This window comes from Rissa tridactyla, chromosome 6, assembly GCF_028500815.1.
Source record: "Rissa tridactyla isolate bRisTri1 chromosome 6, bRisTri1.patW.cur.20221130, whole genome shotgun sequence".
Lineage (NCBI taxonomy): Eukaryota > Metazoa > Chordata > Aves > Charadriiformes > Laridae > Rissa > Rissa tridactyla.
Genome location: NC_071471.1, coordinates 921,225 through 942,538, shown reverse-complemented (window position 1 = coordinate 942,538; position 21,314 = coordinate 921,225). Strand labels below are relative to the sequence as shown.

Genomic DNA, 21,314 nt, shown 5'->3' with positions numbered 1-21,314 from the left:
AATTCTTCTCCTGGCATTTCATCAGTGTCCTTTTAATCTGCACTTGGGTGGGTTTTTTTTTTTATTATTTCTGCTAAATACTGGCAGCTGTAAATGCTGTTACGGATGGTCTTGCGCAGGGATGCTCTGGAGGGGGATGGGGCCGGGGCAGGGATGGGATGGAGCCGGAGGCGGGGGGCTGGCGGCTGGGGCAGCCCGGTCCCCGCTGCGGGGTCACTCCGGTGAGGAAGAGCCAAATTTTCCTGCTCCAGGCACATCCCTGCTCTGCCGAGTGAGCGCGGGAAGGACGCGGCTGCGGTGGAAGGAAAGCCTTCCCCAGAAACCGCGGGATTTCGGCAGCGGAGCCGGCCGGGAGCTAATCCTTTGTGCCAGGCTTTCCGCTTTCATCTCATTAACTCCCGCTCCCGGTGCCGCTGCCCTCTCGGTTTTTCTGGCGGGGAGATAAGTCTCCACGCTCGGCGCGGTGAATCCTCCGTGCCGGCTCGCCCGATGCTCCCGGTCGCGCTGACGCTGGCAGGCAGCTTCCATCCAATTACAGCGGGGTGAAGCTCATTTTAATTGCATAGAGCAACTGGGATTACGCAGACTTTATCTCCTAATTCCCTCTTTATCTCTTAACTTCACACTCTTGCCGCTCGCGCTGAAGGCAGGAGAGCTTGTGCCGGCGTTTGCAATTTCCGAAGTAGCCTTTCCCCCTGCACCGCCCCCTTGCCCTGACGAGGTTGGCCCCAAAATGGCCCAAAATGGCCGAAAATGCCGTCGCTGGCACGGGAACCCTCCGTGTATCCCAGGGAGCCAGGAAGAGCCCTCTACAGCTTGGGCGGGGGGGGGGGGGTGAAGGCCACCCCCCGGGGGATGGCACCCGTTACGTTGGCTGCTCTGGGAGGGGGGCTCGCCCTCGAGGGGGTGTCCCCAGCAAAGGCCCCGTGTCACCGGGAAGCAGAGGCTCCCCGGGGGCGGCTGGGACGGGCACGGCACAGGGAAGGGGAAGCCCCTGCAGGCACTGAGGCTGCTGCTGTGGGGCCCGAGGGGTCCCAGCGAGGGAGGGACGGGGTGTCTGCCCCCCAGAGCCCCACTCTGGAGACAGCCGGCGTCTCAGCCGGCTCCTCGGGGACTCCTGAGGACCCTTTATCTGCCCCGTGCACCCAACCGGGATGAATGCTGCCGCGGGGCTCGTCAGGGGAGTCAAAAGGCGTTTTGTAGTCTCTCTGGGTACCAGCAGCACCCATAGTGCCTGCCCACCCCCCCCGAGAAAGGCTGCCCCATCATCCCTCCCCGCAGCAGGACTGGGGCAGAGCACCACGGCTTCCCACCACCTTCCCACCCTTATTTATCCACCCCCCCGAGAGAGACACCCCTCCGTGCCCGGGGCTGGGTGCTCTGGGCATCCAGCAACACCCACTTCTGCGTGCGGACACGTCCACCCCGACCCAGAACGAGCTCTTGAGATAAGGAGATAGTGGGAGGCTGCCCCGGCCAGGGGCGCTCAGCAGGGCTGGCCCCGATAACAGGCCACCAGCCGGTCCCCTCTCCCTGCCACCGTATTTCCCTGGTGGTTGGATGTCCCTCGGCATCACGGAGAGCCGGGCGCCGGGCTCGCCCCTGCTGCAGGTGGGTAAACTGAGGCAGCAGGGCAGGGGGCAGGTGTCCGGCTTAGCAAGCTCTGCATCAGCGCGGCTGGCTGCTAATTAGCTGCCATTAGCACAGGCTAATTAATCTAATTCCCATGACCCACAATTCCGGAGGGTGAGAGCTGCTCCTCGCCCTTCGCCATCGCCGTGCAGGGCCCTGCCCACGCCATGGCCGGTGGCAGGAGGGAGGGGACGGACCGGGGAGCCAGGGATGCCGGTGACGGTGCCACCCGGCAGAGGTGACCTCCCGGGCTCAGCCCCACGCGGTGGCACGTTCCCGGCCGCCTTCTCCCCGGGCACGGCTGACACAAGCCAGATCAGCCCATCAGGCATTTTGGGCGCTGGGAGAGCCGCACTGGAGTTGCCCCAAGCGACCATCCCCCTGGCCTCCCGCCGGCTGCCCCCCGGCCCGAGCATCATGCACAGGGGGCCAGGCATGGCCCGGGGGGCTGGGTGCTTTGGCGCGGGGGCCGCGGCAGCGAAAGGGTGTCTCTTAATCCGGCGGCAGCTGCGGGGCCTGGGCTTGCTTGTCCAAGGGATATGGCAGCTCGGTCAACAATCCCCCGTCCCATTCCGGGGGGGATTAGCAGCCCCCCGGGGAGGGAAGGGGCCCACATGAATATTGGGCGGGTGGGAACGTGGCCCTGCAGAAACAAAGCTGGCGGTGGGGAGCGGGCACCCGCCGTCCCAGGGCGTCCCCAAGGCAGGGGACGGGGGCTCGGGGACCGTCCCTGTCCCCCCCCCTGCTCTCACGGCCCGGGGTGCCGACAGGAGGGAGCTCTGGTTATCGTCCCGCGCCGCCCCGCTGCGATAACCCCTGCCAGCGCTAGGATGGCCGGCAGCCCCCCAACACCCCCCGCCCGCCCCCACATCCCACCGCCCGGAGCCCCGAGGGAGGGGGCGCGGGAAGGGCCCAAACGCCGACACCTGGGAGCTCCCGGCAAACCCAGCACGTGTGTAATTAGCCCTCATTAGCCGCAGGGTGGCCAGCTGGGGTGAGACCCAGGCTGAAGGTGGCCGTGGGGTGTAAGGTCAGCCTGGCTGGGGGGGTGCTGGGCTGCCCGGGGACCCCCCCAGGGGCTGTGGGAGCCTACGCCCCCCCCCACTCCTGCACAGGGGCATCCCCAGCCCCCCCAAAACACCCCTGGGTTCGAACTGGGAGGCTCCAGCTTCTGCCCGAGCAGCAGGTAGGACCTGGAGGGAGCCGGGGGGGATCTGCCCTGGTGGTATCACATTATCTTGTTATCTCATCCTACATCCCCCCTGTGCTCCGGGTCCCCGCTGTGCCCCACTGTGCCCCCTGGCATGGGGACCCCCCAGCTTGCCTTTGCCCAGTATTTGGGGTCTGGGTGAGCAGCCCCACAGCCCTCGCTCTTTGCCGAGGGGCTTGGAGCCCAGCCCCCGGGCTTTGTCTGCCCCCGGGCTCATCTCCCCGGGGAGCAGAAACCCTCCCTGGGGGGCTGCGGGGGTCCCCGAGGGCCGTGAGTGCGGGAGAGAGCGGGGTGCACACCAGGGAGACGTCCCCAGCGTTGGTGGCACTCGGGGAACGCGTGCCCACCGGGGGGGGATGTGTGTTGGGTGGTGTACGAGTACACACACGCGTGGCTGGGTGCTCCCAAGGGGTCCCTCCAGGACCCCCCCACCCCGTTCCCTGCGGGTGCTGAGCGGGGGCCGCTTTTCTGCTCCGTTAGCCACGGCTGTGCCGGCACATAATGACACGGTAATTGGGCGCGGGGGCCCGGCCACACGCACTGCCCGGCCGGCCGGCCAGCCCTCGCCACAGCCGGGTCAGCCGCTGCCCGGGGGGTCCCAGCGCCCGCTCCCCGCGTCCGGCTCCATCCGCAGTCTGTCCCGGCAGCAATGGGGCGGGGGGAAGCCCCCCGGCAGGCTGCTGTCACCTCCTCGCCTGGGAGCTGGGAAACCTGTCCTTCCCCGTGGTGTTTACACGGGTAAGAGGGGTCCTTTGCCGCTGCACATCGCATTTTCTGCTTGGTCACTTCCATCTGTGTCCCCGCATAATGATTTTTTCTGCTACATTAATTTAACACACTGCGGCGAGCCGAGGCGCTGGGACCCCGGGCGGCTTAATTGTGTCAAAGGAAAGGTCCCCGCTCCCCCTTTCATCAGCGGCTGGGGCTGCCGCGGGGTGGGTGTCCCCGCGGGGGGGTGGGAAGGGGTCTCGGGGTGGTCGTGGGGTCTGGGGGGAGGCGGCGGTGGAAGGGTGTGGGGTGCCGCAGGGACCCCCCCCCCCCATCCTGGGGCAGGCAGCGGGTCCTGGCTCGGGGCGTCGCTGGGAGCTGCAGGGCAAGGGCGGAGGGTCCTGGGGACCCTAAAACGTCCCTTCCAGGCACAGTGGGGCATCCCACCCCATCCCTAGGGATGCTGCAGCAGGACGGCGGCGGCACGTCCCGGTGCGCGATGCGTTGCCTGGAGTCAGCGGCCCCCGCACCCCGAGATGGGGGGGCCGGAGGGTTAAGTGCCGTGTTTGTGTTGGCTGAATGCGGCGGGGGCCGAACAAGGCCCCCACAACTGGAGGTGAAGGGCTGCCCAGACGGGATGTGACAACCCGATTTCAGGGCTGTCAGCCCCGGCAGGGTGGGCATTGAGCGGGGACATTCCTCCTCGCCGCTCCCCGCTCCCCTGGCTCCCGCGACGAGGCCCACCACAAAGGGTGCCCTTTGTGCCCACCCCGGCCCCGCCATCTGGGGTGCCGTGGGGCACCTGTGGGGCACTGTCGGGCCCGGGGCTGGGCTCCGTGCCCAGATTTGCCTCCCCCTCCCCGGCGCAGCGTGGTGCTGGGGGAGCCCCCGGCCGGAGGGGGATGCCGGGAGCCCCCCTCGCCCTCCCCGCTGCCGCCATAAGTGGCCTCCGGTATTTGCAAACATTGTGGTGAGGGGCTGGGAAGGTCTCGGCCCACCCCAGCGGGCGCCTTTGTGCCGTGTGGACCCCCGGGGGCTCATTTCCATCCTGCCCTGGGCTCTCGCCCCGCTCCTTTCAGCATCTGCGGGCCCCGCTCCCCGCGTGCCGGAGCCTGGCTGAAGCGGTGCCAAGCACGCGGCTGTCCCCGGGACCTGCACCGGTCCCATCCCGGGGGTCACGCCTGCGGCACCGGGGTGCTGTGCCGCGCCGCTGCCCCTCGGGGTGGCTGCCGAGCTGAGCTGGCCTGGCCTGGTCCCGCCAAAGCCCACCCAGGGTCCCCGTCTCTGCACGCTGGCGCGCTCGTGCACGGGCTGCCACGCTCAGAGGTGTGCGCGGCCGAGCGTGCCCACCCACCGTGCGCACCCCCCCTGCTCCCTCTGCCCTTGCACACCCACCACGCACGCCCCCTGCCCTCGGGCTCCCCCAACACCCCCCTCCCAGCCGAGCGCGGTGCCCCTGGGGCTGGGGGGCAGCTCTGCCCAGCCTGGCACCGCCCGTCCCCATGGCACAGGGATGCCGTGAGCAGCTCCGGGCTCCCCGCAGCCCCCACGCCCTCCCCGTGTCCCCAGCTGTGGGGTCACCCCGTCCCCTCCGATGCATTTTGGGGACACAGCCCCAACAGTTCACGGGGACCCGGCCGGATCTCGGGCAGCGCCCGTCGGGTGGCACCGGTGTTTTTACGGCTTAACGCCCGCAGATCAATGCCCTGTTTATTTGCTTTTGGAGCGATAAAGGTGAATTAACCCAGCTGCACCTTCGCAACCGCTCTCCTCTGCTGCCAGGTGCAGGGCGGAGGGGACGGCAGAGGACGGCAGGGGATGGCAGGGGACAGTGGGACCCCGGGACACGGTGCCCATCCCTCGCCGTGCCGGGGAGCGCCCGGGGGAGCCGGGGTTGCTCTTTTCTCGCGCTTTTTGTGGCCGGTAAATCTCTTCGGGGGCCCCCGGCGGTGACCTCTTCCTAGGCGCAGCCGCTAAGCCCTTTGTAATAGGATTTTGTGGCAGAACCGGCAAATTAGGGGCGAGTGAATGTGTTAAGCTGCCGGTTTCTTTCTGGCGGGTTCCCCCTCCCCGGCCCACGCCGGCCGCAGCCCGAACAAAGGCGACGAGCTCCGCTTTTATCTTCGGCCCTCAGAAGTTGGGGCTGTACAGGGCTGTGTGTGTCCCCTCCCAAGCCAGGCAGTCTGGGACGGCGACAGGGACGGGCAGAGCCCAGGGGCAACCAGGGAGGAACGGGCTGCGAGCGAGTCGTGCTGACGCATTGGCCATGGGGGCAAATCTGGGGAAGGGCGGGGGGGGCAAAAAAGCAGGGAGATGTGGCACCAAGGCCCCCCCCCCCCCCCCCCAGCGTGGGACCCTGCTGATCCCCCCAGTATCCGAGCTGGGACGTGGCACTGGGAGGGCAACTGGGATGGGGCAACAGCTGGGGGGCACGGGGACGGTCCCTGGGCGATGCCAGGGGGACAAGGTTGGAGGACCCCCCTGGCTCCAGAGTCAGTATTGCTCCAGCACGAGGACTTCGTTAACACCGGCAAATACAAGCCGTAAATGCTCATTAATTCCCTGCATCGATGATGGCCTCAGGGGCCGGTGCCCCCCCCAGCCCCTGGGGACCCTTCGCCAGCCCCGTCCCTGGTGAGGGTGGGGGGTGCTGGGTGTCCCTCGGTGGGGAACGGTGGGCAACCCCCAGCTTGGGGCACGGTGGCCGCCCCCCCCCAGGAGGCCTCCTTTCGGGGGTGTCCCCCCAACTTGGCGTGACGGTCCCATGGCCCCGGGGCAGCTCCCAGCACCTGCAGGCAAGAGAGAAACACCCAGAGCTGGGGGGGGGGGTGTGCTACTTTGGCACCCCAAAACCCCCCAACGTGGGCAGGGAGCAGGCAGGGGACAGGCAGGGGACAGCGTGCTGCCCCCGGGGCCCCCCGTAAGGGCCTGATTTATGGCTGGCTCCTGAAGGATGCCATTAGGGGAGCGGCCGGAGCGGGGAGCGCAGCTGCTGGAGCAGATCAGCGCCTGATTAATGTTGGGCAACTTGTTATATTGTCAGATAATTATCCCCAAACTGTATGACTTTTCTGCTAAGTGGCAGCGCTTAATTGCATTTTTAATTACAGCGCCATCACCGCAGCCCCTCCGCGCAGGAGGCAGGGATGCCGGGAGACGGGCAGGAGCGGGGCAGGGGGCCCGGGACCCCTCGCAGAGGACATGGTAGGGGGGTCTTCCCCCCCCGCCCCCCCATGGAGACCCCCCCACGGTGTGGGGCACCCAGCTGCAGCATCCCCAAGGCATGGGTGCTGCGGGCAGCAAGGTTTCGGGGTGACCCGTGTCAGTGCTTGCCAAGGCAGCAGGCACGCCGGGAGCAGGAAAAGGGGGGGGGGGGGGGCGAGGCAGGGGGGTCGGGGTCCCTTGTGTGTCCCCCCCCCCCCCGGCCCCCTGCGTGCGGGGGCAGCCCGGGGTCTGGCTTCCCCTGTCAGGCAGGGCCAGGTCACGGGTCAATGCATTTAAAATTCCTCCTGCTCTTAAACTGCGGAGAGCGGCCGGGGGTGGGGGGGGGCAGCGGTGGTGGGGGGCACCCGCCGGTACCCCGGGCGGGCGGGAGCGGGGGTCTGTGTGCCCGTACAGGTGTGTGTGCCCTCACGGGCGGGGGGGGCCTGCACGGGGACCACGCGCGTGTGCGCCTGGGCGCGGGTGAGCCTGCCATGGATTCACGCGTGTGCGTGCACCCACGAGGGGCCGCGCGTGTGAGCGCGTGTGTGTGCGCACACTGACACGGCTGCTGATGCGCTCGTCTGCATGCGCCTGTGTGCGCGTGTGTGTGCAAGCACAGAGGTGTGCGCGCGCATGTGAGTGTGTCTGCGCCTGTGGAGGGGCTGTTTGTGTCTGAGGGGGTGTCGGTGCTGCCTGTCGGGGTGCGTACGTGTGTCTGGGGGGTGTCAGTGCTGCATGTCGGGGTGCATACGTGTGTCTGGGGGGGTGTCGGTGCTGCCTGTTGGAGTGCGTACGTGTGTCTGGGGGGGTGTCGGTGCTGCCTGTCGGGGTGCGTATATACGAGTGTCCGCAGGGTGCGAGGATGCCCCCATGCCCCCACCCAGCCGGTTCTGGCACCTGGGGGGGCTGTGGTGGGTCCCAGCTCTGCCCCCCCGGCCCCAGCCATGCCGGCCCCCCCAAGCATCTCCCCGGGTGACCCCGCCGGGGGCCAGCCCTGCGCGGGGGGGTGGCAGTGGGGACAGGACCCCCAGGGCTTCAGGTGCAGGAGACGCCTGGGGGTGTCAGCAGCCCCTCAACCCGTCCCTCCCCTGCCAGCGATGCCAGAGGGGACACCGCCCCCCTCTGGGACCCCACCAGGGCTCAGCTGTGCCCCCCGGCGCTGTGGGGCAGCCGGGGCTGTTCCTGCCAAGGGAGGGGGTGCCGGGGCCGGGCAGCCCCCCCACTGCAGCCCCCCACCAGCCGGATGCCAGAGGAAATCCAGGCGTTATCGGGGGCTGGCTGCAGCCCTGCCCGCGGCCTCTGGCCCCAAATTTCCTGCTGTGGCCACAACAGCCTCACCCGGGGCTCCGCCGAGGGGGGGCCAAGCCGGCAGGAGACACAGCCTCCCCCTGACCCACGGGGGTGAAGGGATGGGGTGCATCAGGCCCCCCAGGTCCCCGTCGCACCCGTGGAGAGGAAGAGACGTGGATTTTGGTGGGGAAGGAGCCAGCTCTGAGCCCCCCCGTCGGTGCTCAGCTGTGCCCCTGCCCGCACGGGGTGCAGGGACTGGGGCGAGCATCGGGGCGTGGGGGGCAACAAGCCCCCTGAAACATATCCTGACCCCCAAAAGGCCCCCTCGCCAGCCCCTCTTATCTTCGCGGCAGCCGGATGGGGTCTCACGGAGAGAGGCTGAAATTTCCAGGAAAAAATGTAAATAAAGGTCCCTGTCTCGCCTGTCCCCGTTATCTCAGGAATCCGGAGCGCGCTGGCCCGTTCCCCGAGCCGTATTTCATCCCCGCCATCCCCACTGGCTGCGGACCCAGGCGGTGACGATGGGGATGGGGGAGGCCGTACTTCGGGACCCACCGCTGGGACCCCGGCACCGGGGGAGCCCCAGCAGACGGGGCTGGGGCCACCTTCCCCCCCGCCGTGGCACAGGGGCCCATAGTTATGGGCAGGAGGACTCGGTGCCCTGGCCCCCGCCACACGCCACCCAGCCATGGGGACATCAAGATGGGGACACTTTTGGGTCCCTGTCGCCCACCTGGAGTCCCCGAGCAGCGGGAGGGGGGCTCGGCCTCTTCCCCTCCCTGCTCCAAGATCAGCCGCTAATGATGTCTCCCGACCTGCTCGCACAGAGCGTAAATTATTCAGCTCCTCATCAGGGCAATTAAATTAACTCGTCATTGCGGGCCATGAATATTTCAGGGGGGCAGGGGCCGGGGAGCCGCGAGGGGGGCAGCGGGGCTGGGGGGGGCAGCAGGGCTGGGGCTGAGCCCTGTCCTTCAGCCGGGAGGTGCAGCGAGTGTGTCGGTTCTCAGCCTGTGGGGGCCGGAGGGGGCTGGGAGAAGGGGCCGGGGGGGTCTGTCGGCGGCGGGGCGGGGCGGGGGGGGGACGACTTGCAGAGGGGTGCCCGGCGGTCTGGATCCTGCGCCCGCCCCCGCTGTCGCCCTGTCTGCCCGGGTTATTTCCACCGGCTGCTGATGGAGGCCAGGTGCCAGGCAGCCCCCCCGCAGCCCACCCCGGCCCCGCTCCCCGAGCACCTCCCGCACCCCGCATCGCTCCCCTTTTTCGATGGGGGGAGGGGGGGGACCCTGGGCGTTGGTGGCACTGCAAGGGTCTGCCTCCCTCCCCAGGGACCCCCAATCCCCCCTGCCCTCCCCTTGCCCCGGGCTGTGCCAGCCCCTGCCCACTGCCCTCCCCGGGGCCTGCGGGTTCTCCGTCAGGATTTCTCTTTCCTTTCTTCCTCGCGCTGAACAATTAATAATTTATCCCATAATAAAAGAGGAAACGGTTAATGAGATGAAAACAAGCCAGAAACATCTGCTGGAGCTGCTTTCATCGCCTCCCCGGGCCGCCTGCGCAGGAAGCGGCGGTGGGAGGGGGACGGGGGGGGCCGTGGCAGCAGGAGGCTGTCCCCCCGCACCCAGCCTTCCTTGCCATGTCCCCCTCCTCCTCCTCGGGGACCCCCAGGCCCCCCTGGCCCGGGATCCTCTGCCCGCTGCACTGCCAAAGCCTGGCTGAGACCTGCCGGGCTCGGGTCACGAATGGTGCCGGGGGTCCTGCCCTGGGGTGTGTCACCCCGAAACGGGCAGTGAAGGTCCCAGCGCTTTGACTGGTCTGGCGCTGCCCATTGTCCCCAGAGATGTGCCTGGCTGCGGGAGGGGAACAGGGCTGTCCCCGCTGTCCCCTCGGTCCCCTCCGTCCCCAGCCCCCGTGCCCAGACGTTGCTCGTTACGGATGACCCGATCCCCAGCGAGCGGGGCTGCCCGGGGGACGCGATGCTATCGGGGTGGCAATGCGGCCCCAAACCCTCCCGGGGCGTCGGGGGTGGGTGGGGAGGGACGGACGGGGACACACAGGGACATGGAGACCTGGCGATGGCACCCTGCCAGCAAAGGGGGCTGCAGGATTACCCCCCCCCCCCCCCCCCCCCCCGAGTCAGTGCTTTGCTGAGATTTGGGGACTATTTCGGCAGCGCTACGCAGGCTGCGCGGCTGGCAAGGGGTGTGCGGGGGGAATGTGGGGTGCAAGGAGGGGATGTGGGGCTCTAGGGGGAGGGGCGGTCAGGGAGAGGGGACACGAGGAGCGGGAAAGGGACGGGCAGGGAAAGGGAAGGGGAAGGCAGCAGCACCCGGAGGCTGCTGACGCGCGGCCAGGAGCCAGGCTGGAGGGAAGAGCCTGCTGCGGCCATCCCAGCACCAGCACGGCCACCGGAGGGGACCCCGGGCACCCCGGGATGGCCAGCGGGGGGGGAACGGGCTGGGGCGGGGGCTCGGGCAGGGGGGCAGAGGGGCTCGGGCGGGACGCTGCTGCCCGCCTCTGCTTCCAATTTAGCTGATCCTCGCCCCGATCCCCACAGCTCCCTAATCTGTTTGTCTTCCAAAGCCGTTAAATTAATTCGGAGCCCCACGAAATCCCCCGGCTCTAATCCCAGCTTGGGGCGGCGGGTCTGGCAGGGGCACAGCGGGCACGGAGCCCCCCGCCGCCACCACGGTGGAGCGGGGACCTGCTCCTGAGGGCTCCCAGCCCCGGCTCCAGCAACCGCCGCGTCCCTCCTGGGCCCGGGTGCCACCAAGGGCCATCGCAGGGACAGGCGGGCGCGATGACAGCTGAGGAGATGGCCCTGTCCCTCGCCAGCCCGGCCGGGCACCCGGCCCTGCTCCCAGAGGTGTCGCGGAAAAACCCACGTCAGCATCAGCCCGGAGGAATTTGGCTGCCTCGGCCCATCCCAGCTGGGGACAGGGACGGGGACAGGGACAGGGGTCTCTGCCATGCCCCTGAGCAGGGCAAGGGGGGTGTAGGGGGCTATAAGCCCCCATCCTTGCTGGAGCATCCCCGGGGGCCAGCTGTTGTCTCTGTGGGCACGTGCCCCTCTGTGCCCTGAGTGCAGAGAACAGCGAGCTCGTGACGCTGGTGACGTCCCCTGTGCCAGCCAGGGACGATGGTCAGGTTTCCCCAGAAGCTCCATTTTTTTCACCCAGGGCCTCAGCGGGGGGGGGGGGGGGGGGTGAAGGGGCTAAACCCTTCCTGGGGACCCCCAGGGCTCCTAGCACGGCCGCGGCCCTGCCACTCCTCGGTCCCCTCTGTCCCCCACCCTGCAGGACATGGCTGGCGGTGCCGGGGGCCCAGTGAGGAGAGGTGACAGGGAAGCCGTCGAGACGCGGTGACACCCCCCAGCCGCCCCCGCGCTGGGGACCCTGACATCCTGCCCCCCTCCCCCTGCCACACCACCCCCCATCATCTCCTCGTTCCCAGCCCGTGTAATTGGTGGCCTGGTGACAGACGGGCTCATTAGCAGCTTAATTTCGGCTTCCTCTCTTCCTGCCCGACCCCCAGCCCAGGTGGGGACCAGCCCAGCAGGGTGCAGGGATGGGCACCCCCCCTGCTGCACCCCAGGGGGGCAGCCGCGGAGCTGGTGGGAGAGCACACGTGCGCACACGCGTGTGCAACACACGCAGGCGGGCAGCACTGCCCTGGGCAGCCCCCACGGCCTCGGCTCCCCCGCATCGGGGTGCCCGGGGGGGACCCCCATCCCTGGGCGTGGGCACGGTGCCCCCCTGCCCCTCACCGCGTGCCGCCGCGATGCCACCCGGGCAGGTGGGTGCCCGCAGTTGCCGGCAGTTGCCCACCCTCCCGGCATCGCCCTGCCCTTGTTTGCTCCGTAACGGTGGCCGCGTTTCGGCTCCTTTGTGCCGGCGGATGAGAGGGAACGCCGCCGCCTCTGAAGCACCGGCTGCCACCCCGCACCCCGAACCAGGCAGGGGGTGCGCGACGGGTGCGGGCAGGGGGGTGGGTGCCGGTAGGGGCAGGGGTGGGAAGGCAGGCAGGGATCGGGCGGTGGGTACGGGCACGGGGGGACAGGCACAGGGGACAGGCAGGTTTCCCAGCCCCACTGCTCCTCTGCTGCTGCCCATGGCCCCATATTGCACCCCAAGAATCCGTCCGCAGCGCCCTCCCCGACCCGGGCAGTGCCCGAAATCCCGTCCCTGTCCCCCTCCCCAGCAAAGGCAGCCCACAAACGCCTGGCGTTGGCCCCCAAAGGCCGCCTGCCTGTGTTTCAAAGGCCTGTGCTGTGTAATTTATTGGCGGGAGATAACCGCTAACGAGGGGGAAGGGGGGGCAACACCCCCACTCCGGGGAACCTGGCACCGCGGGCACCAGGGCTGCCGGGATTCACCACGCCAGGGGCATGGGCACCTCCCCGGCCACGAAGGGACAGACGGACCCTCCAGTGGGTCACATTTTGCCCTGGGACGTTTTAGGGGGTGCCCCAAGGTGGGGCAAGGGGAGCCAGGGGTCGGCTTTCGGGGGGCTCTTCACCCCCATGGCCTGGGTGCCCCCCACAGCCCAGCTTGGTGGGGGGCAGCAAGCATGGGGGGGCCACGGAGCAGGGGAGGGCCGATCCCATGGGCACGGGGGCAGCGCCTGGCGCCGGATCTGGGGAGAGTTTGTTTAATCCCAGATAAGGAGGCGACGCCAGGCACCTGGCTGGCAAACGGGCGCTCCCTGGGCAACGGCTCCAAGGGCAGCGCCGGCTCCCCCCAGTGCCGCCGGCACCTACCCTGGCACCATCTGCTCACCCCTGGCAGCGGGGGGCTGGCACTGGGCCCCTCTGGCCACCCACGCTCCTGTGGCACGACACGGCATGACACAGAATGGCATGGCACGGCACGGCACAGCATGGCATGGCACCGCACGGCACGGGGTCAGCGAGGCAGCGGGCACACGTGCAGAGCCAGGGCAGATGGGGATGTGGTGCAGGGAAAAGCGGGGTGCCCTCTTCTGTGCCAATCCCGGCCGGATTTACGCCAGGGCCAGCCCCCTCCCGCCCTGGCCGATCCTGCCCCACAGGCTGCCTGGGCGCGGGGCCGAGGAGGGGGCTTGGCACCGTGGCCGTGCCGTACAGCCAGCCCCGGGGGTCTCGGGGCCATGCCAGGCTCCTGCTGCCACGCCGGCCCCATGGCATCTGGGGGGCACCTGGAATCCTGCCCCCGCCCTCCACCAGCTGGCCACGCGGGTGGCTGCGTGCCTGTGACCCCCATGCCAGGCCGTGCCCAGGGTCGGGGCTCAGCTGTGCCCGGTCCCCCCAGGGCAGGAGGCAGCTGGTGCTGGCGGCTGGCAGGGGCCGCGGCAGCAGCATCCCCGGGGGGGGGGGGCCTCGCCGGCTGGTGAGCACGGCATGCACCGAGTGCGCCAGGTCTCAGCAGGAGCTGGCAGGGACAGCTGGGGGGGGATAAGCCCTTTGTGTCACCCCACGGCGGCCCTGAGAGTGCCCAAGCAGAGGGCGCAGCCGTGCCAGTGCCGCCCCCCCCCCCAGCCTGAACCGCCCCGGGCTCCCAGCGGGTACCCCTGCGCACTGCGGGGGCTGGTAACCGAAAAACAGGCCTGGGCCCCCCGCCTGGGGGGGAGGGGGGTCACATCCCTCCAGTATGGCACGCTGGGGATGCTGGAGGGGGCAACTGGTTGGACTGGTGAGCCTGGCTGGGGTAGGGGTGCCCCCCCCCAGCACGCCCCGGGGTGCTCTGCCATGCTCGGCGTGCTGCTGCCACCCCCTGGCAACGAGCACAGCTTCGGGTGCCCCCCGCAGCCCCCCCCGCAGGGACGCCCGGGCCCCCCCTGCACCCCGCAAGGTGCGGGATGGCGGGGGAGGGCGCGGGGGGGGGTCACACCGGGCAGGGGCCTGGGCAGGGAGGTCTGTGCCCCCCCACCCCGGCGTGGGGAGGGGGCTCGGCGCGGAGAGGGGGGGGTCACCCCGCCAGGGGATGATTAGAAGGAGCCGAGGTTACGTCCCGGCGCATTAAGGCTGTCCCCGCTGAGTGCCACCGCCGCGGGGTGACCCCGCCATGAACCGACCACAACCCCCCCCCCCCCGCGACGGGCCACCAGCCCCCGTCACACCAGGCCCCCCCCCGCCGCCACACCAGCGTCCCCATCATGCCAGCGTCCCCGCGGCCTGTCACCGCGCTGCCCCGTCCCGCTGCCCGCGCTGGCACCGTGTCACCGGGGGGACACACGCGGTGGAGAGGTGACACCTGGGGTGGGCCTGGGTGCCACGGACACCTTGCGACGGGCAGCGCGGATGCTGGGGACACCTGGGCTCCGGTGTCACGTCCCGGAGATGTCGGGCTCTGGGGACAACGCGGGCCATGTCCCCACGCAGCCACTGCGGCCACGCACGGGGACCCGCGTCCCGCGGACGTCCCCAGTCGCGGCCTCGGGGTCCCCGGTGGGCTGCTGGCACGTCCCGCACACGCGGTGCCGTGCCACCCGCCGTCCCCGTCACACCCCGTCACCTGCCCCCACCACCCACCACCGGGCGGGCACCCCCCTGCCCAAACGGGGCGCAGGGTCCCCACCGCCACGTCTCTCCCGAGACGGGGAAAAACGGGTTAAACCAGGCGATGGCGTTTGGGGACTTGGGGGGGGGGGGGGACAGCGCTGAACTCTCGACCCCTCGCCGGCAGCCCCCCCCCGCGATGGCAGGCGATGCGGACACCCCGCGGCGCCCCGAGGCGTGAGCCGCCCCCGGCCCGGGCAGATCCCCCCCCGCTGCCCTCACGGTTCACCGGCAGGACACGGGTGGTGGCCGTCGCCCGTCCCTCGCCCACGTGTCCGGCGCGGGAGGGGGAAGGAGCCGACGGGGGGCTGCGGCCCCCCCCGGGCACATCGCTGGCCGAGTCCGCGCAGCTCATGACGCTGGTGCCCCGCTGCGGCCGGGGGCGGCTGCAGCCCCCCCCCCCCGTCCCCCGCCCCGGAGAGGGCGCTGTCGGGGGCGGCGCAGGGGGGGGGGGCGCGGCCCCGCACGGTGCCATCCGCGGCCCCGCAGCTCCCCCTGCCGGCACCCGGCCGGACGGCCCCCCCCCCCCACCCCACCCCGCCGAGGCACCGGCACCGCCGGGGGGGGCCGAGCACACGGACACCCCCCCACCGCGACAGGCCCTGCGGGACCCTCCGAGGACAGCCCGCAGCTGGGCGGCCCCTCCAGGGGCGACGACACCCCCTCTGCGGTGCAGCCCCCCCGCAAGGCACACCCCCCCCCCGCAACGCCCCCCCACCGCAGTGCCCCCATTGGAGTGCCCTCTATTACAATACAGCCCCCCCATTGCAGCACACCCCCCCTTGCAGTGCCCCCCACTGCAATGCCCCCCCACTGCAATGCCCCCCCATTGCAATGCCCCCCCACTGCAGTGCCCCCTCATGGCACTGTAATTCTCCCCCTGCTGCAATGCCCCCCCCATCGCAGTCCCCCCCATTGCAATGCACCCCCCCACCGCAATGCCCCCCACTGTAGTGCCCCCCCCCCACTGTAATGCCCCCCGCTGCAATTCCCCCCATTGCAATGCCCCCCACACGCTGTAATGCCGCCCTCCGCAATGCCTCCCCCCGCCGTCACCCTCCCCCCTTGCAATGCCCCCCCATCCCCCGCAGTGTCAGGGCCCCCCCGCCGCAGTGCCCCGCCCCCGCGGGTGCCCGGTGGCCCCGCCGGGTGCTCGGCGCTGCGCAGAGGGTGCGGGCCGGGACGGCGGGCACTAGGGCCGCGCGGACACCCGCCGCCCGTCGGCGGCAGCGCGCAGGCGCAGGGCCGCCCCGCCCACCCGTGAGGCTACTTCCGCTCCGCGGCGGAAGCGGTGCCGCGTCATTGTGGTGCGCCGGGCGGGAGCGGGGCGCGGGAGCGCCGCCATGGCCGGGATCCTCTTCGAGGACATCTTCGACGTGAAGGACATCGACCCCGAGGGAAAGAAGTTCGACCGCGGTGAGTGGGGCCGCCTCCCCGCCCGCTCGGGCCCGCCTGCTCCCCGCGGGGTCCTGCGCCCTCCCGCGGGGTCCTGCGCCCTCCCGCGGGGTCCTGCGCCCTCCCGCGGGGTCCTGCGCCCTCCCGCGGCCCGGCCTGTCCGCCTCGCTCTGCCGAGGCCCGTCCCGCCGGCCGCGGCCCCGGTGCCCGTCCCGCCGTCCCTTCGCCATCCTCTGGCCCCCGCCGCGCCCGGCTTCCCCAGCCTTCTCCTGTGCCCCCCCGCGGCCGGTGCGTGCCGTTTACCACCCCACCGCGTCTCTCTCCCTGCTTGTGCGTCCCTCAGCCTGCTCCCGGGCTCGGTAACCACCCCTGGACCCCCCCGAACAGCTTGGGCGGCGGCATGGGATGTGGGGGCACAAGAAGCCTGGCCCTAGGGCCCTGCTGCCACCCAGTTCTGTCTGCCCTGACTCTGCCGCTTTCCCCAGTGTCCCGCCTGCACTGCGAGAGTGAGTCCTTCAAGATGGATCTCATCCTGGATGTGAACATCCAGATCTACCCTGTGGACCTCGGTAAGCCACTGGGCTACTAGCCTGTAATGGGCTGGGATGGGCGGAGGGTAGAGTGGTGCATGCTAGTACTTGGAGAAGATCAAATTCAGCACAAGCAAGGAATGTGCTGCCACAGACTTTCTTGGGACCCTGTGCTATCCCCAGGTCACCAGAGGTGCGTGGCGCTGTGTGTTCTTGCTGTGCTGGGACGGAGCTGGATTCTGGTTTGCCTCACTGTGAGGTTTGCCTGGGCTCATCTCTGACCCATTCCCTAGAGGTACTGCCAGGTGAAATTGTCTCAGTTGGCAGCAACTGAGCTTTAAGGGGACCCCTTTTGAAATGGGCCTCTGTGGCTAAATATACTGAATGGATGGAAAAGAGAGCCTCGCCCACGACGAAGCACAGAAGGGCTGGAAGTAGCGCTGCAGGGTCTTGCGTACCTGCCCAGGACTCAGCTAAACCCTCTGGGACTCTCCCCGCAAATATCTTGCTGTGTCCCATGAAAACAGCAGCACTGGTGTCCTGGTAGCTCTGGTTTCCTCCATAGTGGTGACCAGCGTCTGTGGGGAATGGGGCTACAGAGGATCTGGTGTGATGTTTCCTTAATCCCCACAATCCTGTTGGAGGACTGAAGACAGGGATGGGGGTTTGTGCTAAACCTGCCAGGACGGCTCCTTGCCACCACCCTGAGATCTGCTGCGGCTGCTGCTGCTCTGGCCGTGCCCCTCACCTTCTCACTGCTCCTCTGCCCTCTCCTCCCAGGGGACAAATTCCGCCTGGTCATTGCCAGCACCTTGTATGAAGACGGCACCCTGGATGATGGCGAGTATAACCCCACTGACGACAGGCCATCCAGGTACGGGGTTCCAACCAGGACCCACACGGGGATAGATGAGAGAAGAGGTGAAGTGCTGAGGGGCACACCCGGGTGTGACTCTTCTCTGAGCTCCCACTGTGCTGTTGCAGGGCAGACCAGTTTGAGTACGTGATGTACGGCAAGGTGTACAGGATCGAGGGGGATGAGACCTCCACGGAGGCAGCCACGCGCCTGTGAGTGCCTGTCAGCGGTGGGGAGGAGGGGGGGATGTGGTGCCCCAGGGTGCTGTGGGGGAGGCACCAGGATCTCAGCCCAAGTCTCCTGTGGAATTCCCTGCTCTCACCACTCCTTTCCTCCTGCTCCAGCTCTGCCTACGTGTCCTACGGGGGGCTGCTCATGCGGCTGCAGGGAGACGCAAACAACCTGCACGGGTTTGAAGTGGACTCTCGTGTTTACCTGCTGATGAAGAAGCTGGCCTTCTAGGAGACCTGCCCTGGGGACGTTCTGCTGATGGGCAAACAGGAGCCCTGTGACCCCAAATCGTGCCCTGGCTTCCACGCTGCCTGGTCCCTCTGGAGCTGGAGGAGGAAAAGAAAGTCCCCCCCTCCTCATCCCGGCCTCTTCTGATTCCTGCTGGGATCCACAGCCCTCTCTTGTATGGAGAGAGGTGCCTGTCGGCTGAGTGGAGTCCATGCTGGGCGCTCTGCGGTCCTTGCTGGGCGTCTCCTCCCACCTCTGCCTTCCTATGCTTCCAGAGCAGGAGCAGACCCGGCTCTGGCTAGGGACAGCTGGACTGGGACAGCCACCATCTGCCTCAGGGCTAGGGACCATCTCCTAAGGAGCCATCCTGAGGCTGGCCGGGCTTGTTCTTGATTAAACTGGGATGTTTTCTAGCCGTGGCTCTGCTGGCTGAGAGGTGAGGCTGGCAGGGAGCGGGTGTGCCTGTGCGGGGGCAGAAGGGGCACACGCTGCTTTCCCCAAGGATGGGCACTCCAAACGTGCCCTGGGCTCTTCCCTGCCACCCCACTGGGCACGGTGTGTGCTGGGGTGAGGGAGAGGCAGGGGTGAGGGGTGGTAGCTCGCTTCCCCGAGTGGGGTCTGGTTCCCTGCAGAGCTGGCAGCTGCCGCGGGAGGGAGCCGGGCACCCGAGGGGAGACCTGGAGCATGTCACTGAGGGCCCCGGAGGTGTGTGGTCCCCTGCCAGGGCCACAGCTGCGGGGGAAAAGGAGGACGTGAACGACCCATTAGAAAAATAGTTCTTTAATTGTACAGCGTTCACAGTAGAGGTGCTGCCCGGGCGGCGGCAGAGCCTGTGCCCACTGGCGCCCGGGTGTCGCGCTCTGCTTCCGTGTGGTCACCAAAGGCTCGACGAGCAGGAGGCAGCCCTGTCCCCGTGGGCACTTCCTGGGCACCCAGAGCACAGCTCAGTGTCCAGCAGGATCGCTCCGACCTGGGACCGGGGTGAGCCCCGTGCGCGGCCTCACCGGGCCCCGCAGTGGGGCTCTCTGCCACCCCCCTGGCCCGGCTTGCACGAGTCCTTGGCCAGGTTGTGGAAGAAGAAGCTCAGCTTGCCCTGCACCAGCTTCCGGTAGGTGAGGAAGATGCTGGTGACGTGGGTCTGCTCCACGGAGTGCGGGGAGCAGCCTGGCTCCCAGGGCCCTGCCTGTGGGGCGAGAGGGGTGACGATCACCATCGTGCCCAGCCCAGCGCAGCTGGCACCGGCGCTGGGGTGGTGTGGCTCACGGGGGGGAGGTCTCACCTCCCAGCCAAAGGTCTGCAGCAGCAGGAGGAAGGAGTTGGCGTGTTCGTAAAGCTGGCCCAGCTGCCTGGCCCCGCACTCCTGGGTGACCTGGCCCTGGGCCCCCGCCGCGGCACCCACCAGCAGGGCCAGGTCGCACAGGATCTCCCGCCGCTTGCTCTCGCTCTGGGGGAGCAGGCAGTGAGCGGGCTGGCCCCCGCGCCCCATTCTCTCCTCCGTCCTCCACCCTCCCTGTGCTGCCAGGGGTGCCCACAGGCATCTCGTTCAGCTTTCGCGGTGCCTGTGCCAACCCGGGGGCTCCGTCTCCAGCCCCCTGGGCACCCCGGTGCCAGCACTGTCCTCCCAGCCCCTCTCACCGATTTGCATTTCCACTGCTGGAGGCTGAAGTTCACCAAGGGCAGCACCGCGGGGCAGCCGAGTGCGGGCAGTGCCTGGCACTGGCCCTGGGCGGGGAGAGGAGAGGCTGAGGTGAGACGCCAGGAGCTGCGCCCCTCCCTGCCTTGGGGTTTTTGGGGGGGTGGGTGTATCCTCACCACTGTCTTCTCCATGTCCTTGGCCTCCCCGATGTACTTGTGGATGAGCCTGCTGTCGCAGACCAGCCGCACGGGGCTGGCGTGTCCCTCTTCCACGTGCAGGAGGAAGGATGTGAGGAGGAGCAGTCCTGGGGGAGACGGGCATCCCTTGGGCATGTGGGGCAGGGACGCAGCAGGGCAACCCCCCCTCCCCCCAGCCCGCTGGTGGCGTTGGTGGTCCCGTGGGGGGGGTGTAGGGAGGCTGAGGAGGTCAGTTGGCGCAGGTGCTCGCTGGGGTTTCCGTGCCGCTGGCGTGTGCCGAGGGGCCACATGGCCACGTCCCTGCCAGGTTTATCACCTCCAGCGCCGGCGGGGAGCGGGGCCATGCTCCCTGCGGAGCCCGGGGCCAGCCCTCCCGCTCCGTGCCAGGAGCAGCTCTGGCCATCACGTGCACTTAGGGGAATCCCTGCCTGCAGCATCCCGCAGCGCATGGCTGCTCCGGCCACTGCTCCAGCCCAGGGATCGCCTGCCGCCACTGCCTTCCCAGTGCCACCGGCACGCCGCTGTCCCGGGCACTTCTTGGACGGGCGGCTACTGTGCCCAACAGCGGCCTATCCTGGCAAACGGGCATCTCCTCTCCAAAGCCCCCAGCGCATCCTCCTGCCCTGCTGCCCGCCCGGGCACTACGCGTGTGCCCAAAGCCCTGAGTGCAGCCCCTGCCCCTGGGACGGGCATGGAGAGATGCGCGGCCGCCCTTGCCCGCTGGTGGTGGCCACGTCTGACCAAACCATAGCCGCCCTCGGGCTTCGTTGCCCACATGGGGGGCTCATCTCCTGGGGTGCCCATGCAGGGGACACTCTGGCTGTGTGGGCACGGTGTTTGCTGCCAACACAGCGCCCCGTCCTGCCCGCTGCCACCCCCCCCCTTTCAGCTGCGCACTCACTGTTCAGCTCCATGCTCAGCTGGGGGCTTCGGTCCTGCATCTTCCACCCTGGCGCCAGCGGCTGCTCCCCGGCTCCCGTCCCCCTTCCATGGAGGGCGGCGGTGGCGCGGGCTCCCCGCGAGCTGCCCAGCTGGGATGGGGGGGCCGGGGGTGCCCCGGGGAGGGCACGGCACGGCGCTGCGTCTCCGGCACGGCCGCCCGTCCCAGGCAGCGCGATTTCCTGTTGTGTCGCCGCTGACCTTCGAGCAAAATCTCAGCGGGGGCCCCGGGCCCGGGGGACAGCTTCCTGCCTCCGGACGCTTCCTCCCTTGGCTCCGGGAGCGGGAAGGGCGTCCCCGGGCGCCCTGCGGGGCTGCTCACCTGCTCTCCGGCCTGAGCGCCCGGGACCTCGGTGGTCAGAGCCTTGGCTGTGCCCGTCCAGGGGTGAAGGCGGCCCTGGGAGAAGAAGAGATGGCATCGGTGGCCCTGGAACCATGAGGTGCTGGTCCCAGCTGTGGCAGCCAGGTATGAAGGCCACCAAAACCCCTCACCCAGCGGTGGGCTCCAACCCCAGTGACCTTCACCCAGAGGCGGACCCCATCCCCTTCACCCAGAGGTGGACCTCGAACCCTGGTGGACCTTGAAACCGAGTGACCCTCACCCTGAAGTGGGCTACAACCCTGGTGGCCCTCCCCCCATCCTTGGTCACCTTCACCCAGAGGTGGACCCCAACCCCAGTGCCCCTTGGCCAGAGGTGGGCTCTGACCCCTGCATCCCTCACCCCGAGG

General features: G+C 69.1%; 2 protein-coding genes across 7 annotated transcripts; one reads left to right on the top strand and one right to left on the bottom strand.

The window, feature by feature from the left end:
* Window positions 1–15,859: 15,859 nt before the first annotated feature.
* Window positions 15,860–18,226, top strand: POLR2H (RNA polymerase II, I and III subunit H). 2 transcript variants are annotated; one of them, XM_054207086.1, is made up of 5 exons: window positions 15,860–15,989; window positions 16,454–16,537; window positions 17,279–17,372; window positions 17,483–17,566; window positions 17,699–18,226. In XM_054207086.1, exons 1-5 carry the CDS (start codon window positions 15,917–15,919, stop codon window positions 17,814–17,816), a joined length of 453 nt encoding a protein of 150 aa, XP_054063061.1. In that variant the 5' UTR covers window positions 15,860–15,916; the 3' UTR covers window positions 17,817–18,226. The 2 variants fall into 2 exon arrangements, with proteins under 2 accessions (XP_054063061.1, XP_054063062.1); XM_054207087.1 differs by lacking the exons at window positions 17,279–17,372; window positions 17,483–17,566 and having other exon boundaries at window positions 17,699–17,796.
* A 331-nt stretch (window positions 18,227–18,557) lies between these two features.
* THPO (thrombopoietin) lies at window positions 18,558–20,786 on the bottom strand. 5 transcript variants are annotated; one of them, XM_054207084.1, is made up of 5 exons: window positions 20,548–20,786; window positions 19,626–19,753; window positions 19,449–19,535; window positions 19,093–19,257; window positions 18,558–18,996 (listed from the first exon to the last, which is right to left on the bottom strand). In XM_054207084.1, the coding sequence occupies exons 1-5, from the start codon at window positions 20,585–20,587 to the stop codon at window positions 18,814–18,816; spliced, it is 603 nt and encodes a 200-aa protein (XP_054063059.1). In that variant the 5' UTR covers window positions 20,588–20,786; the 3' UTR covers window positions 18,558–18,813. The 5 variants fall into 5 exon arrangements, with proteins under 5 accessions (XP_054063059.1, XP_054063058.1, XP_054063057.1 ...); XM_054207083.1 differs by having other exon boundaries at window positions 19,449–19,753; XM_054207082.1 differs by having other exon boundaries at window positions 18,558–19,257.
* Between the last annotated feature and the right edge of the window lie 528 nt (window positions 20,787–21,314).